The sequence below is a fragment of the Schistocerca americana genome, chromosome 10 (assembly GCF_021461395.2).
Source record: "Schistocerca americana isolate TAMUIC-IGC-003095 chromosome 10, iqSchAmer2.1, whole genome shotgun sequence".
Classification (NCBI taxonomy): Eukaryota; Metazoa; Arthropoda; class Insecta; order Orthoptera; family Acrididae; genus Schistocerca; species Schistocerca americana.
The window spans coordinates 201,638,161-201,655,142 of record NC_060128.1 but is presented as its reverse complement, the minus strand read 5'-3'; the positions used below and the strand labels follow the sequence as shown (position 1 = coordinate 201,655,142).

General features: G+C 50.6%; 1 protein-coding gene across 1 annotated transcript in view; it reads left to right on the top strand.

Annotated features, from left to right (window-relative positions):
* The first annotated feature begins 4,870 nt into the window (after positions 1-4,870).
* LOC124552416 (protein roadkill) overlaps positions 4,871-16,982 on the top strand; it is a 154,863-nt gene continuing 142,751 nt past the window's right edge. The window contains exon 1 of the mRNA XM_047126683.1: positions 4,871-5,238. Coding sequence (XP_046982639.1) covers positions 5,222-5,238 — 17 coding nt within the window. The 5' untranslated portion in view covers positions 4,871-5,221. The remainder of the gene's footprint in view (positions 5,239-16,982) is intronic.

Genomic DNA, 16,982 nt, shown 5'->3' with positions numbered 1-16,982 from the left:
TCAGAACATACCGTTCTTGTGAAACACAACTAGCTCTTTATACTCATGATGTAATAAGTGCTATCGACGGGGGATGTCAAATTGTTTCCATATTTTTAGATTTCCAGAAGGCTGTAGACACCGTTCCTGACAAGCAGTCTTGTAACCAAACTGCGTGCCTACGGAGTATCGCCTCAGTTTTGCGACTGGATTCTTGATTTCCTGTCAGAAAGGTCACAGTTCATAGTAATAGACGGAAAGTCATCGAGTACAACAGAAGTAATATCCGGCGTTCCCCAAGGAAGTGTTATAAGCCCTGTATTGTTCCTGAGCTATATTAACGACATAGGAGACAATCTGAGTAGCCGTCTCAGATTGTTTGCAGATGATGCTGTCATTTACCGTCTTGTAAAGTCATCAGGTGACCAAAACGACTTGCAAAATGAATTAGATAAGATGTCTGTGTGGTGCGAAAAGTGTGAAGTTATTCACATGAGTACTAAAAGAAATCAGCTACATTTCGATTACACGATAAGTCACAAATCTGAGGGCTGTAAATTCAACTAAATACTTAGGAATTACAATTAGAAATACCATAAATTGGAACGATCACATAGATAATGGTATGGGTAGAGCAAACCAAAGACTGCGATTCACTGGCAGAACACTTAGAAGGGAACCTCCCCATCGCACCCCCTTCACATTTAGTTATAAGTTGGCACAGTGGATAGGCCTTGAAAAACTGAACACAGATCAATCGAGAAAACAGGAAGAAGTTGTGTGGAACTATAAAAAAAATAAGCAATATATACAAACTGAGTAGTCCACGTGCAAGATAAGCAACATCAAGGCTAATGTGAGCTCAGGAGCGCCGTGGTCCTGTGGTTAGCGTGAGCAGCTGCGGAACGAGAGGTCCTTGGTTCAAGTCTTCCCTCGAGTGGAAAGTTTACTTTCTTTATTTTCGCAAAGTTATGATCTGTCCGTTCGTTCATTGACGTCTCTGTTCACTGTAACAAGTGTCTGTGCTTTGCGACCGCACCGCAAAAGCGTCTACTAATGGCACAGTCGCACGCTTTTGCGGTGCGGTCGCAAAACACAGACACTTGTTACAGTGAACAGAGACGTCAATGAACGAACGGACAGATCATAACTTTGCGAAAATAAAGAAAGTAAACTTTCCACTCGAGGGAAGACTTGAACCAAGGACCTCTCGTTCCGCAGCTGCTCACGCTAACCACAGGACCACGGCGCTCCTGAGCTCACACTATCCTTGATGTTGCCTATCTTGCACATGGACTACTCAGTTTGTATATTTTGCTTATTTCTTCATAGTTCCACACAACTTCTTCCTGTTTTCTCGATTGATCTGTGTTCAGTTTTTCAAGGCCTATCCACTGTGCCAACTTATAACTAAATGTGAAGGGGGTGCGATGGGGAGGTTCCCTTGTTAGAAGGTGCAACAGATCCTATCAAAGAGACTGGTTACACCACGATTGTCCGCCCTATTCTGGAGTATTGCTGTGCACTGTGGGATCCGCATCAGGTGGGACTGACGGATGACGCCGAAAAAGTGCAAAGAAGGGCGGCTCGTTTTGCATTATCGCGAAATAGGGGAGATAGTGAGTGTCACAGACATCATACGTGAATTGGAGTGGCAATCGTTAAAACAAAGGCGTTTCTCATTGCGACGGGATCTTCTCATGAAATTTCAAACACGAGTTTTTTCCTCCAATCCCGGAAACATTCTTTTGGCACCCACGTACATAGGGAGAAATGATCATCACGATAAAATAAGAGAAATCAGGGCTCGCAGAGAGAAATTTAAGTGCTCGTTCTTCCCGCCTGCCGTTCGAGAGTGGAGCGGTAGAGAGACAGCTCGAGGGTGGTTCACTGAACCCTCTGCCAGGCACTTTATTGTGAATAACAGAGTAATCATGTAGGTGTAGAGCTTTTGCTACATGTATCTACTACTCGACTGAACTACTGAAGTTGGGCCGACTCTTTCTGTTCCACACCCGACTGATGTGTACCGACCTGTTACGGATCGTAGTAGCGCTCTTGGTTGCACGGCTGTAGTGGTGGCTACTTGCTGAGGACACCAGGAAACTGGGAAAGTACGCGTGTGCGGTCGAAGCGACACACACACTCTGTTCAAACGAGGACCTGCTGTAGCGAGTCGCAGTGCATTAGGGCTCCCACTGCACATTTCTGGCGCTCACCTCTGCTTCGGCACGTGGATTTGTGTCAGCCAGTAAGGCAGAGGCGAACTTGGGCTTACCGCCTGGCAGGCTCTTCCCGTGGTCACGGGCCCCTTTTCTAAGCGTGTCCACACGATTTAGCGGTGGACGGTAAGTCACGTCCAGTGACGTGTTAACCGTGACGCCACAGCCTACCCGAAGGTCGTGCGTCCAAGTCGCCAGTGCCTTATCGATTGACACACATGCAGCCGCCACAGAAAGGCGTAGTGGAAGCAGCGACCGACTGGGTTCCCACTGGCTGCGCCACGGCGCACGCACTCGCCCAACTTTCCTCTCGGCGGCCTTCACGCCTTTGCCGACCGTCGTTGACGGAGCGACATCACAGGTCGCCGGTGCGGCCTCGCTGTTGTCACTGGCGAACCTAGCATCGGGGCTGGCCGGCTGGCTGCCGCTAACCTCCGCTAGTCTTAGCCGTTCAGCATCAGGGCTGTTCGTACCAGCGTATCTCAATTGTGAGTGAGTCTCTGCGGCGGTCGAACATGGCTGTTCGTTTGTCTCGCTATTTTCCGCAGCAGTCCACAGATTCCGGTTTTACATCTTCAGACAGCTGTGTACCCAGTTCACTTGCAGGCGTCTGGCCCTCTGTTACCCCATTTGAGTTTTGAGTGTATAACGCGAGAGGACGCAGTAATCGGACCGAAGACAACATTTTTGATTCGTAAACACTTTGTTCCGCATCACTCCACAGGTGTCGTTCAGCGGTATGAAACGAGTGCACGAGGTGTGCGCGGCCCTCGGCTGGACGAGACAAAAACACACTACGTCTGCTCGCAGCAGAATCTCCCGGCTACCTACTGGCCGCTGAAGCAGCCGACCAGCTTACCACTGTGCACAAAGAACCCGGGAATGTCCCGAAAGGGAGCAGATTACATCGGACAGTCTGACCTGCCTAGTTTTCCAATTGCCGCTAGAGGGCTCGTACAGTGCCGAGTGAGTTACGGAACTCAACATTTTTTTATTGCTAAAGCGTAATATTTGCTTGCGTTAAGGTACGTTTACACTGGGATACATGTATCGCGACATGTATGAGCGACATGTCAATTTGACATGTCGCGATACATCACCTCATACAAAAATTCACGGAACTTGTATGCGGACCCTCGAGCTCATACATGTCGCGTATACATTTTGTATATCGCTTTTTGGCCATATACGCGACATGTATGAGCAACATTTGAAGAACTCGCGCATGCGCAGTACTATCATTTCCTGTCGCCTTGTCGACTGCCGCTTATTTCGACGATTAGCGTATGCGTAGTACCAGGCTCTTTGGCGGCTGTTTGAGTTTTGAAGGTGCCGACTGTCGTTTCGACGTTAATGTATCTGCATAGAATATCAAAAAGTGCCATATGCAACATTATTCTTCGTGTTTGCGAGGCCATTGTGCAAGTTTTATCCCAAGAAGTGAAGGTAAAAGTTTTATATATATATATCAGAGTATGTAATACATTATATAATTTTTTCATGCATCTGGCACGTATATCAATGTTTTGCTGTTATTCCGGCGGCCTCGCGTGATAATGTTGACAACGGATGCCGACAATCGTGTGTGAGAGTTGGCATTAGCTATCGTGCGACAATGCAAATGTTTTGTCATGAAATCTTCGTTTTACGAGGAATCCCCAGTGGCTAAAAAACGGATTGTTACTGCCAACTGATCCTCTGGTGGAATCGCTTCCCGAAAGTTTGTGTTGGTTTTGGACACAAGAGGAGCCAAAAGTGATAACAAACCGCGGAAATCCTCCATACTCATCCTAACATAATTTCTAAAATATGCGCCATCCTCTAACGTTAATTCGCGAGAAACTCTCTGTGCCACCATCTACGCTTCCTCCGCCTTTTCTTCTTATCATCTTCCAAAAGAGCAAGTGTATCAGCACTTAAAAATGTGAAAACTTCCAAATCGTCGTCGGAAGCTATCGCACAGTGATACATACCAACCAGTGTAAACGCACGCTCATACATGTATGAGGTTGATACTTGTCAACTCATACAAGTCGCGATACATGTCGCAAAGTCGCATATACATGTATCTCATACATGTGCCGATACAAATCGCAGTGTAAACGCACCTTTAGAGCCACGTGTCGTCGTTAATGTCAATTACGACTCCAGTGCACATTCTCTCCAAAATACAAGGTGTTTTTACTTGTAGCTTCGAAAGAGTTCAACCAACTTCTTTTTCTAGAAGTAATAAGTTACCTTCGATAGAAGAGCGAGGAAGTGTAGTGCCTTTCGCATAAAATGTGAAAGGTATGAAAACTTAAAAATATAGCACCAAGAAAAATGTGTTGCGAAGCTGTAAAACGTGTACTGACACGGCAGTATCTTCGTGAGGAAAAACATTTTGAAACGGGGAATTTAAAGTAAGTGTGTCGTCCCAGTCTCGTAGATCCCTCGCCGTCGGATGTGGCCGCGCGTCAGTTCACGCCCTCGTTGCGCCGTAACCTTAAAACGCGAAAAATAGCCCGCGCGCAACAGGCGCGGCCGGATGCCGGCTAGGGAGTTCGGCGGCGCGCGGTTGGCAACGGCCAAGGTTCGCCGGTTGCGACGCCGGCCGCCAGGGGCGCCGCGGTCGCTCTCTGCGGCCGGGGCCTCGTCCGGCCTTCAGTCCATCCTTGGCGGGGGAGCCGAGCGGACGTTCCAGCCGGAGCAGGGCGGACACAGCGGCAGTCCATCGCGCGCGCGCGCGCGCACACACACACACAGCAGCAGTGGCGGTCGGATCTCGCACCCACGTGTCGCGTCCTCGTCTCCCCCAGCAGCGCCGGGCCAACTTCCTCCCCCCTCACTAGAGTGCTGTGGCAGCCGTGTCGCGCCGGCCTGCCCACGCGAGTGCGTCGCAAAGTGCGCCGTGCGGAAGTCGGTAACCTCGTCCAGTGATACAGTTCGTCGACCTTTGCCAGCGCAGAGCAGCAGCAGCAGCAGCAGCCGCCATCTGCCGAGGAGCTTCTTGACGCTATGGAGGATAGCGCGTTCCAGTAATGTTCGCGCTGAACAGGTAACTAGTGTTTATTTTAGTTTTCGACCCCTCGCCTTCTGCATAGGAAAGCTAGCTCGAGAGAAGTGCTAGGTCGCGGCCACCGCCGCGTGGCTACGTGCTCGCCATATCGGCTTTAAGCGGCCCGGCAGGTATCCCGTTATCAGCAGATTTGCCGAGGGCGAGCGGAGCTGCGCAGGCGTTGACCGTGAACCGGCGTGCGCACGTCACGTCGCGGAAGGATACTATGAGGGGCAGGCCGCGGAGGAGGGGACGGCGGAGCGCGTGCAGTGCGCAGCCGCGATGGCTGCAGCCGGCGGTCGCTGGCGGCGGACGTCGGCCAGTGGTGGCCGGAAGTGGCGGGGCGCGGGGTGTCTGTCGCCTCGCTTCTTCCGAGGCTGTCTGTCTGTCTCTCCCGTTTACTGTCTCTGTAAGCCTGGTTACGGCCTCATCGGGGCACAGTTAACGAATTGCTGCTCACCCGCCAGGCATACCCTGTTGCTGTAGCACAGCCCCCCCGTGGTGTTGTACGTCGGTAGTCGTTATTGTTTTTGCGGATTGTTTCGATGCACCTTTCCACGCTCGCTTGCCCTGAGCGAGGCTCGGCATAACCACCGCAACCTGCGTCCGTCGGATGCTGCTCGTTGTACATCATCTCCCTCTGTAGGTATTCTTTCTTAACCCCAAAATTAGCCCCCTTGCCTCGCCATCTAATCCTTGATGCGTCGGCGTGTAAACGCCCACCGTTTGTGCTGTAAAAGTTTTTTTTTTCTCTCCAATGTGATTCAGTTCGTCTGAATCTAATCTCCAGCGTGCTCTTGCACCACCTCGTTTCAAAGCCTTTCATCTCTCTTCTCGAATGTTTATCGTCGACGTTTCGTTTCCGTCAGAAATGACCTCCCAGTCCCACTCTGTTTCATCAAAATGTCTCTTTTGGTAACGATTTTGTTGTCTCGTTGCTTGCATACGTGAGATTGAGTTAATCTTTTCGATAAAACTCTGACCAAGTGCCGAAAGATGAAGCGGTAATAGTGCTTCGAAATCGAGTGCGACCTTAAAAGAGTAAGTGGCTTTTTCTTGCGACACACTAATGCTACAAATTTTCTTTTACCGGATCTCTGTGGGAGAGTTTTCCTCGCTGACTTCTTGCTCCACGGTTTCATTCTTCACTCAGTCCGGCCACCTCGTCCCGTGGAAGTGTTCTGTGATGACTCTCGTCTTACTTTTGTCTCTTCCACTGTCGATGCGTGGCAGCCTGACCGAGCGTAGCCGCGCACACACAAGTTTCCTCGCATCTTTTTGTGTCGTCAGAGTTTATAGTTTATTTTGTCACTTTCACTTCGTAGGAAGTCCATCTGTCTTCACCAATTGTTGATACTATTTCTACTCTGGAACTTCATTTCCTGTTAGTAACGTTTGTCCATCTTCTGAAATCCGATGCCGAACTTTTAAAGTTTAGTAACGCGCGTTGTCCAGCTATTAGCTGTGGCACACGTCCCGTCTCATCTAGACCGCGACTCGAAAAAGTGTCAACTACCGGGTTTTCGAGATTCATTTTTTGAGACCTCAAGCTGTCGCTGTTTATATACGTCATTAACAAAATTAGCATCAGCAAATGAGCAAGATGCACTCCGCTGGTATCTAGAATACTTGCCAGTCGATGAACTGAATGAGGTAGCTGTTGAACGGTATGCTCTTGCCGTGAACATATGTCCATTTGGTAACTCAGAGGCACGTTGTAAGTTATTGAAACAAGTGCAAAGCCGTGGATGCAGCGCGTCGTCGCCGTAATTACAATCGACTGATAAAGTGACGTCGGGTGGGGTGTCTGCTTGAGGGGGACGGCGCCGAGCGTTCGCCGCAGACGTCCGTGTGATGCGAGCGACTGCTTTCGGGGGTCGTTGCCGGAGGCCGGCCGTTGTGCGGCGCGGTGTTTCTGTGTTTCTCCAGCGGATCGTCGACCTCTTCTCGCCTGCCGCTGAGAGTCACTTAGCCGTGCGCAGCGCCTGCTTTGTCGTACGACTGAGGTGGTGGTAGTGCTGCGAGCACGTCGGCCTGACTTCACATGCGGATTCGGTTGCGGCCGGTGTGTTTAGTGGTCAGACAGCAAGCGACACGTCCAGCGTAGCAGAGCCTTTATCAATTCTCGATACAGATTGTGCAGGTCCGTGGCTGTCGATGAAAATGCCAGCATAATACAGCGAGCAGTAAACGTACCGCACGCATTTAATTACGAACTCTCGTTGCAGGTTCTCACGCTTACACGTCGACCATTTTTAAGGTGGTCTGCTGTAACTGGAGCGCTGTTGCATGCAAACCGTGACGTCAACACAGTAGCAGTGTGCAAAGTAAACGCGCGATACGACACGAGGCTGCTGCAGTAGAGAGTGAAGTGAGGCGACACAACGCGGTGGCCAGCAGCGTTCGTGGAGGCGGTCAGCATTCGCAGCGTGCTGCGCTGCGGCGTGCGTCGCCCCGGACTTGCTTGCTTCCTTGCACTGCCTCGCTGAGCGTCGCGTCGAGGTGGTTGACCTCTGAGCGACCGCCAGCTGGCTCGTATCTCTCTCCCTCTCTCTGCGTCGCGTGTGTGTGTGTGTCGCTAGACCGCTTCCCCGCACGCACGTGACTCATGCGTTTCCTGGGAGGCTCGCTGCCGCCGCTTCTGCACAGTATGTCTGTCTGCACGTCTTTGAGAAGCCCCCGTCTCGTCGTCTCGCTCTTAGGCACTTGCATTCAACAAACGCACTTCCTCGCTCCATCTCCTACCCGACAGCCTGTTGTACGCTCTAGCTCACTATAGTGCGTTTACAATAGGTCGCGACTTTTGACGTTTGGCTCACCGGAGGGGAGGTGAGGCCGTTGCCCAGGTAGTAGCCGTGGCTGGCGAGCACGCTTTGCCTACCACGCCACCACCGCTTCGGTTCGTAAAGCGCCTTTGTTGCCACACCGTGGATAAACGTTACGACGTTCTGTCGCGCAGTATATGCATTTACGTTCGTCATCTTTCGTTCGAGCGTGGTATTTTCTGCCGCTGAAGTTTTATGCCGTCATCAGGTATTAACAAGTGATTTGTGTTGGATTTGTATTAATAAAAACAGTGCACCAAGTCTGAAAACACAAGGAAAGTGGAGGTTCGGGAACACATTCAGTGGCCTTGAAAGTAATGTTCTGCTGCAAAATATTGCTCCGAATTCAACAACAATAATAATGGACATTGCGCTATACCACTCAGTTGTGATGGACAAAGCTACAACAATCCAGTGAATGAAGCGGATATTCTCCCTGGGTACAAAGAAATGTTCCACTAGATAAAGTTGAACGTAACGTCGATAATGCAAAGTTACTGGAACAAGCCAAAAACGCACGGTACCAGGTGGGCAAATTGGCTGACGCTAAAGGAAGTAGTTTGATCAGGCTTCGTCCGTGTCACGGTGGTTTAAATCCGACTGGGAAGACGCCCAGTGAGGCTGAAATGCTGAATAAAGAAGCCGTTTGATACGTCGCACCAGAGGACAAGTCGCCCGCTGCCAGCCACACGAAGAAGGTACTTGAAGAGGGGTGGATTCACGAAGGACTGTCGCGAGTTTTGAGTAACACGTACCTTCTCTTGTTGCCGTGTTAAAATCTGCTTCTTTTCTCAAAACAGAGCAGAGTCTACAAATATTCATCTCACTGACATTCTAACGCACTTGAAAATGCGACAGAATCATGAAATAGTGCGTTATTAAACTATTAAATTCCTGAGGACAATTCAGTTGAGTAGTTCATGAAACAGCCCAGTCTCAGAATAAAATAACCGCGTAACTTCACTTGTGTTGTCACAAAACTCGCGGCAATTCTGATTTCAGGAACTATCGATGGTCATTAAAAATTACATTTCACCGAAAAAGAAACAGTAGTTGCTCGTTATGAAAGTTTCGCATATTAATCATAAGGAAAAATGCACCGATTTTTCTGTGCTATCATTTATCAAAATATCTGTTGATACCTCGAACGGTTTATTTGAAAAGTGGGGTTTTTAACTATTCATTTCTGGGTTTTTCGCTGGCGCGTGCTTTCATGACGGAGTGGTTTAGATAATTCCATTTTCTGGTTTAGATACATTCAATTTTCTCGAGACTGCAGACAGATCGCTCCAAGTTTAAATAGCAGTTCAGTATGTTTCTACATTTCGTACGAGGCAACATATGACGTAACACGCACGAAATACAGATCCGTAGCGACCCTTATTTTTCACTGCAAAGTTGAAGAATTTCTTGCTGTAACATTGAAATACCACAATAACAATGAGCATTAACGAAATGGTATGCATTTCGTCACGAAGCTGACGAATTAACCTATAAGATGTGCGTGAACCAGATGTGTTTCGCTGTTACTTCCTTTACGGTCGTCTGACAAAGATCTCAGATGGGTGAGCCCGTGCCGCTCGCCGTTCACGCGCCCAGCTCACGCTGGTCAGTACGCCTCCCTCTGCTCATTCCGCGTTGCACTCTCCAAAGTAGCAACTACTTTTAAACGGAGTATGTGTCATCACGAGCTTACAGACACCTGTCAGTGGACGGTACCACGAGTTGTGTCGACACTTGCAGCGAGGTGTGCGTCCGACTGGCAGCCCGTGCTTCCTCTAGAGGAGAGGCGGCGACCTGTAGCAGAGCGGAGCAGGGAGGGAGGGAGGCAAGGCGTCTCACCGCTGGCAGCGATACACGGACATTCTTCCAAGTTGCGCATTTAGAGTGTCTGCTGGGTGCGAGAGTTCTCTATTAGAGGTAGGGAACAAGGTTCCTCGACAAATCTACGCATTTTGCACGTATAACAGATTATAAAATGCAACGAAAGCAGCAGAGTACGCGAAAATACTCTAACGACACGAGCAAAATAAATGCTATTCATTGCTTGTGTTGAAATGCCAGTAATCGCGAAGTCAACGAACGGTAAGGACGCAGCAGATGTGCGTGTGGTGCCGCGGAGAGCCGTAGGCGACCAGCGCCGTGTGTGCACTCGGCCGGCTGCTGATGTTTTGTGCCCCGACTGTAGGGACGGCAGCCCAGCCAGCTGTCCTGTCCTGCCCGCCTGGCGACAGCTGCCTGCCTGCCTCCCTCCCCTCCCCCCTCCCCTCCCCTCCTCTTCTCTTCCCCCACTCTTCCTCCCCCCCCCCCCCACACACACACACACAACAGCGAGCTAGCGAGCGGCAGGGGAGTGCAGACTAGCTTCCGCTTTGCGCAACGCCTGTCTGCCCACGTGTGTGGGAGTGCGCCTGCGCGGTGTGTAGCGGAGGATACTCTCAGTTGTCCCTCTCCGTGTCGCATTTGTGAAAGGTGCGTCGCGACAGTGACTGACGCCAAGCCCCCGTATGAACCCCAGTTGCACGAATTTTCTGCTTAGCGTCATCTCGCGGAACGCGTGTACGAGGGAGTAATAATACGCTGACCGAATCCTCTTGCTCCGTACGCTCTACGAATTCCAGCGGCCCGTTCATTCGGTATCACGGTCCCGCCGTCGAAACGACAACCCGTGGAGGAACTCGCCGCTGTTCGTCGGATCTTCTCCAGGGCCGCAGGCTGAATCGGTGGTACACGTGTTTCGCGAGTCAGTTGTTCTGTCGCAGAATTACATTCCTCGCAATAAATCAGTTTGGCATCTGCTTTTCGTGCAGCTTGTTTTATCTCGTCATTCCTCTTCGTCTCCGAAATTTACGCGTCTACAAAAATAGTGAAATTTGCACCCAGGCGGGCCGCAGTGGCCGTGCGGTTCTAGGCGCTACAGTCTGGAGCTGAGCGACGGCTACGGTCGCAGGTTCGAGTGCTGCCTCGGGCATGGATCTGTGTGATGTCCTTTGGTTAGTTAGGTTTAAGTAGTTCTAAGTTCTAGGCGACTGATGACCTCAGGAGTTAAGTCGCATAGTGCTCAGGGCCTTTTGTGCCCAGTATCCCAGAAAATTACCCGCTCACAGTTACAAATCGTAGCCGTCGTGGACGCGCACAATCCTCGTGCACCCCACTGGCTGAGGGCTGCAACGGCCGCCTTTACTGCGACTCCAGCCTTCATTCCGTTCAGTTGGTGCGGCTTTGTGTCTTTCTCCACCTGTAGGTTCGGTAATGCATGCGGCCGCTGTGAATGGTACCAGTCTGTCATGAACAGAACTGAAGTGGGCGGGGACAGTCGTTTCGTGCTGCCAGAGCGGATTCGCCCTATTGATGAGAGGAATGCTTGAAGGTCCAATATTGTATGGCGCCTAGTCCAAACGATCGCCGGATGACGCCCGCTTACAAGCATAGACGACACAGTCGGGCGTTGCTAAAAAAAAAAAAAAGAAAAAAAAAGGTATTTGTCGTGGGAGCGTCTTCAGTCGCGTTCGCCGAATGCCACGTGAGAGTCGCCGCCGGTCACGTGACATATTGGTGGACCTATCCTCCGCTTTGTCCGGAGCCCCGGTCTAGAATACAGAATCGTCCGCGAATAGCCTCCTGGAGTCCCCAGATTTACTCTCGGGATCGTTAACATAAATTACAGCCAGTGGTGCCCGTGTAACAGTCTCTTGAGGTGCTGCCGAAATAACCTCTGTCGATTTTGTTGACAGCGGGCGCAAACGGAGGTCCGTCCTCACGGGACGCAACGGCCCGCCGTTCAGCTCGGTGTTAGAAGTGTGCGCGGCAGCTGGCAGCAGAGACCACGCCGGCGTGGGTCTGCCGCAGGATGTCGTCCAGGCGTTTCAAAAAGACATCAGCTTCCTCGACAGAAATATGCGCGCACTTAGTAGCGTCGTTTTAGTTCCGTCTTCCCGTCTCGTTTTCTCTCCGATTTCCAAATAACCCCGAAAACTTACACACTTCACTGAGTGGACCTGACTGTCCCAACACTGAAGAAAGTATTTAAATCATTCGGGGACAGTTTAGCCTTTCTTCACGGGTACAGTAAGTTTCAAAGACTTTTCTTCAAATTTGAGACGTTCGGTTTGTCTTGCGGGATATTGCACGATTTCAGAAAAAGAAAACGACGAATGAAACAAAGATTAGAGAGACTGTAGCGCGATGGGAACAGGTCGGGCTTCGGTGCCAGGCAGGGGCGCCTGCGCACTCCGTCCCTGCTAACTCTCCCCAGCCTGCTTCTCTTCCCGTTGCGCAGTACTTGTGGTGCCAGCTTGTGACCGCTTTGATGCCCCCCGCCACAAATTGCTCTCTTCATCTCAAGAGTAGCACTCGCAGCCTACCTCCCCAATTACCTGCTCAGTGTATTCCAGTCTCTGTTGCCCTCTACAGCTTTTACGCTCCCTCTAGCACCGCAGAAGCTACTCCCTGACGTATTAACATCCTGTCCCTTCTCCATCTCCGTGTTTCCCACATATTCCTTTCCGCTCCGATTCTGCTCAGAACCTTGTCTTTCCTTACCGTACCAGTCCACCTAATTTTCAACATTCGTCTCTACCACCACATCTCAGATGTTCCGATTCTCTTCCGGTTTTCCCACGGTCCGTGTCTCACTACCCCACAATGCTGTACTGCAGACGTACACTGTCAGAAATTTCTTCCTCAAATCGCGGCCTGCGTCTGATACCAGCAGACTTCTCTTGGCCAGGATCGGCCTTCTTGCCAGTGCTAGTCTGATTTCGATCCCTCCTTGCTCCGTCCGGCTTATGCTACTGCCTGCCTAGGTGGTGGTAGTAGTCTCTAACTTCATCTGCCTCTATACCATCAATCCTGACAAGTTTCTCGCCGTGTCATTTCTGCTACTTCACATCCGTTTTCTCTTTCTGCGATTTACTCCAATCGATATAACGTGTACTCATTAGACTCTTGAATCTGTTAGACACATCCTGTAATTGTTCTTAACTTTGACTGAGGATGGCACTATCATGGGTGAATCTCATCATTGATATCGCGTCACTTTCAATTTTAACCCCAGTCTCGAACCTTTCTTTCACTTCCGTCATTGCTTCTTCGATGTTAACACCTTTTTTAACCGGGCCACTTCGTTCTTGGACTGATACTATCCCATCTGGGCTGTCGAGCTAACATCCGTGAACTAGAGACGTGCATTCGGCGGGTCGGTTGTGAGCAGCCAGTGACAGCCACTGAACGCGCGTCCGCACTTTGTCCACGTCGCGGTGTCACGAATCGGAGTGGTGCAACATTTCTGAATAAAGTGTTCCAGAAGTTGTTCAGACCGTTTCGAACAACAGAAAAATCTATCCAGAGTTGGCTCCCAACTCCTCGACTCCCGAACCAAACCGAAGACGCGGTGACACCTCCCGCGACTCGATTCAAATGCAAAACTTCAAAAATTCTTTCCTGAAGAAAAAAAAAATACTTCTCGGGTCACGGAGACCTGGTGTTATTAACACGAACCTACGACAGAGTCCGGAATGCGTCTGCGCTGGTTCGCCGAGACCGAAGAAGGGGCGGGGTCTAAGGAAGGTCCGGAGGTAGAAACCTCTGGCAGTTGTGCAAGGTACATCACGGCTGTGGGAATGTTCTCTGCGTTGCAGTCACCGGCTGAAGGGTTGGGATTGTCGCGTCCCGGCACAGCCTCACTTTACCAGAATGAAGGAAGTGCGAACTGCGCAGAGCAATCGGGACGTTAACGACAATGGGTTGGTTATAAATTGCTGTCAACCTTTATTACGGAGATAGAGAGAGAGAGAGAGAGAGAGAGAGAGAGAGAGAGAGAGAGAGAGAGAAAGTCCTTGGTTTGAAGCAAATAAGTTTCCTGAAAATAGGTTACAGAACTGCAATAGGCAGAAAAGATTGGTAGTTTCTATCAAGTTTATTCTCACATATACTTGTGTGAGGTGTTGGACCATAAACCCCTTAGTAAGATTCGGTTTGTTTATTGGGACTTGCTACTTCATCTAAGTAATTGAGACAAATACTGACAGCCTCTGTTCAACACTATTCCAATGAAACTCTAAAAATCCTACTCGACCTGCAGTTCCTGAGTGTCCACCAGAGTCTATCACCGTCTCCTCGTAGTTGAAGTCTTTACCAGCTGTATCGGCTGCTACGGGCCTACTCGGCCCCGCCGGCGTCTCGCTGCGGAATCTCCAAATTGCCGGCACTGACTCTGAATCTGCATCTCAATCTCTGCTTCTAGCTATTCCGCTGTCTGGGCTTTTATTTCGTTTCTCGTGTACTTGGGTGCACACGAGTTAATTTGTTTCGTACGACCCTTTCATTTCTAAGTGATCGGATTGCACAAGAATGCCTATTGTTCCACACGACACCTTCGTTTCTAGCTGCACGCAACTTCCTTTGGTTCCACGCGAGTCTTTTCTGCACGTAACTGACACTCCCTCTTGGTGTATTATCGCCCTGGTGTTTGCGTCTTCCATTGCGCGAGTTTGATTCGTGCTGCTTCCTCTGGCAGGAAGTCAAACACTAAGTTATTTGATCGACAAGCCATACTTGGCAGCCTCCGCCGCTTATCTTGTCGCTACGTCCTGGTGGACTATTTCTTAATGTCGGCTGGCTGTTTGCCTATGGAGCCTGGACTCTTATTATGGTCACAAAGCAAGAATAAAAATTAAAATTTTCTAGTCACTACAGGCGGAGACAATGTAGTGAATTGTTCCGCCTACAGCTGGCTGGATGAGCCACTTCTGAGGTGTACCACCTCCAGCAGCCAACTTGAGCTGACCGCAGCTTCGGCATCCTCCACCGCCATCAGCCATCTGACGTCGACTGCTGCGCGACCGTAGCTGGCGGACTTTGAGGCGCGTTTAGCGGCCAGTAGCCGAGCGCAGCTGTGGTCAGCTGCTGCAGGCCAGAGTCCAGCGGAGATATTCCTCACCGCGTCTGCCGCGCCCATTACAGGCCGGCGCCCCGCTGTCCCCAGTAAAAACTAGTTGTAAAAGTTTGCCTTCCACTTGGTTTTACAAATTCTTTAACTATAGCACTCCTGGATACACCATTGTTTTCAGCGTTCGCGCAGTCGTTTCCTCGATTTATGCTACACACAGATGCGCATCAGTTCGTCAGCCAATGTTTCCTATCCCCTTCTCGCTATTTTCGTTGTCAGTGATTTTTGTCGTATTGGAATTCGTTAAGAGAAATCTACTACTGACAAACGTAAGATGTAATTTGAGAACAATTTCGGAGAATATCGTGTGGAACAGAGAATTGCATCGAAGTGAGACGTCAGTTGCGGCGAAGCGTTTGACGCGCCTTTACAGACCCGTGCTGAAAATTATGTGGACAGGCGAGGTAGTGACGTACTGCGTGCGCATAGGTCGACGAGGGAGGAACGCGAGGAAAATGTTGGAAAGGCGAAGGGACAGGGAATAACTTGCACGGTTCGAGAGGGAACTGTAGAGGGAAATGAGTCCAGCGCATGACAGAGGCTGGAATGTACACGCAGAAGCAGAACTTTGAGACCGTGGTGTGGATCAAGACGAGAAAAGTGTCCAGTAGAGATGGTTTCTGAGGCGCACACCTTACACAGGTGTCAGCACTTGTTTGTGTTCGCTACTGTGAAACACACGTGTTCTACTGAACAACTGCCTGTAGCTCTCAAGTATCCGTTTTAAAGCCCGTGTTTACTAGACTTCTTTTTCTTCATGTTTTGGTCTATACTGCTACATCCGAAAGTTTGTCGGAGTAGTTCCGTAATGTCCTGCAAGCGACAGCAAGTGGAGCAGATGAATAGGTTGGCACCGTGGGAAGAAGGGATTGGAAGAATTGTCCTCCTCTTCCATTCGTTGAACTTTATCTGCGCTAAAGACATACTGTATTTTAATGTATGTTAACCGGGGACATGGAACCGACGGAGAGGCTCCGTCCCCGCCGCAGCCGCAGTTGTCCGCAACCCCACGACGACTGCCGCAGTCCACTTCACCCATCCGCCGCCCCACACCGAACCACTCTTCCAGGCCCCCGATGGACACCCCCCCCCCCACCCCTCCCCCCAAGGCAACGTCTCACACCACACGAGTGTAACCCCTGTCTTTACGTGGTAGAGTGACGGTGGTGTACGCGTACGATGAGAACTTGGGTGCGCAGCAATCGTCGATATAGTGTAGCTGAGGCAGAACAAGAGGAACCAGCCCGCATTCGCCGAGGCAGATGGAAAACCGCCTAAAAGCCATCCACAGGCTGGCCGGCTCACCAGACCTCGACACAAGTCCGCCGGGCGGATCCGTGTGCCCTGGGGACCAGGCGCTCCTTCCCAATCCGGAAAGACCGAACGGCTAACCTGGCGGGATGCTAAAGACGTAAACAGCGTGGGGCAAATAAAAGTGGCCCGGATGGGTGGATACGACAGGACGTGAATGTGTACATACGACTACACTTCGTGACGCGCACACCACGTGTACACCCGCCACGTGATCCACGCCGCTTCAGAGCGTAGTGCGGGCTTCGTCACTGTGAGTGAGTGTAGTCGGTACTCACAGTGGAGCAACGGGGGTTCGTCGTCAAAAGTTACGTGACAGCGAAGTCGTGGAAACGGTGTGGTCAGTTGTCGGCCGAAACGCGCCCGCACATCAAAAGGTGTCGCTGCAGTTCACCAGAAAATGCTTCAGAGCGCTGCGGAATCAAGGCGACGCCTGTAGCAACAGACCGGCAAATCACGTCGATCTTGCGGACGGATACTCCAGCTGGACCTGCACGCCCATCCGTACGGAGTGTGCGTCGTTCTTGCAGATGCTTCTCAGCGCCTCCACTTCTGTGAGTGGCTGTTGACTTGAATAACAACATAGTTTAGACTGGATCTGTTCTCTACGTGTGATGAAAACCGGTTTCACCGGAGTGTCGCAGAATCGCGGGTTCTGA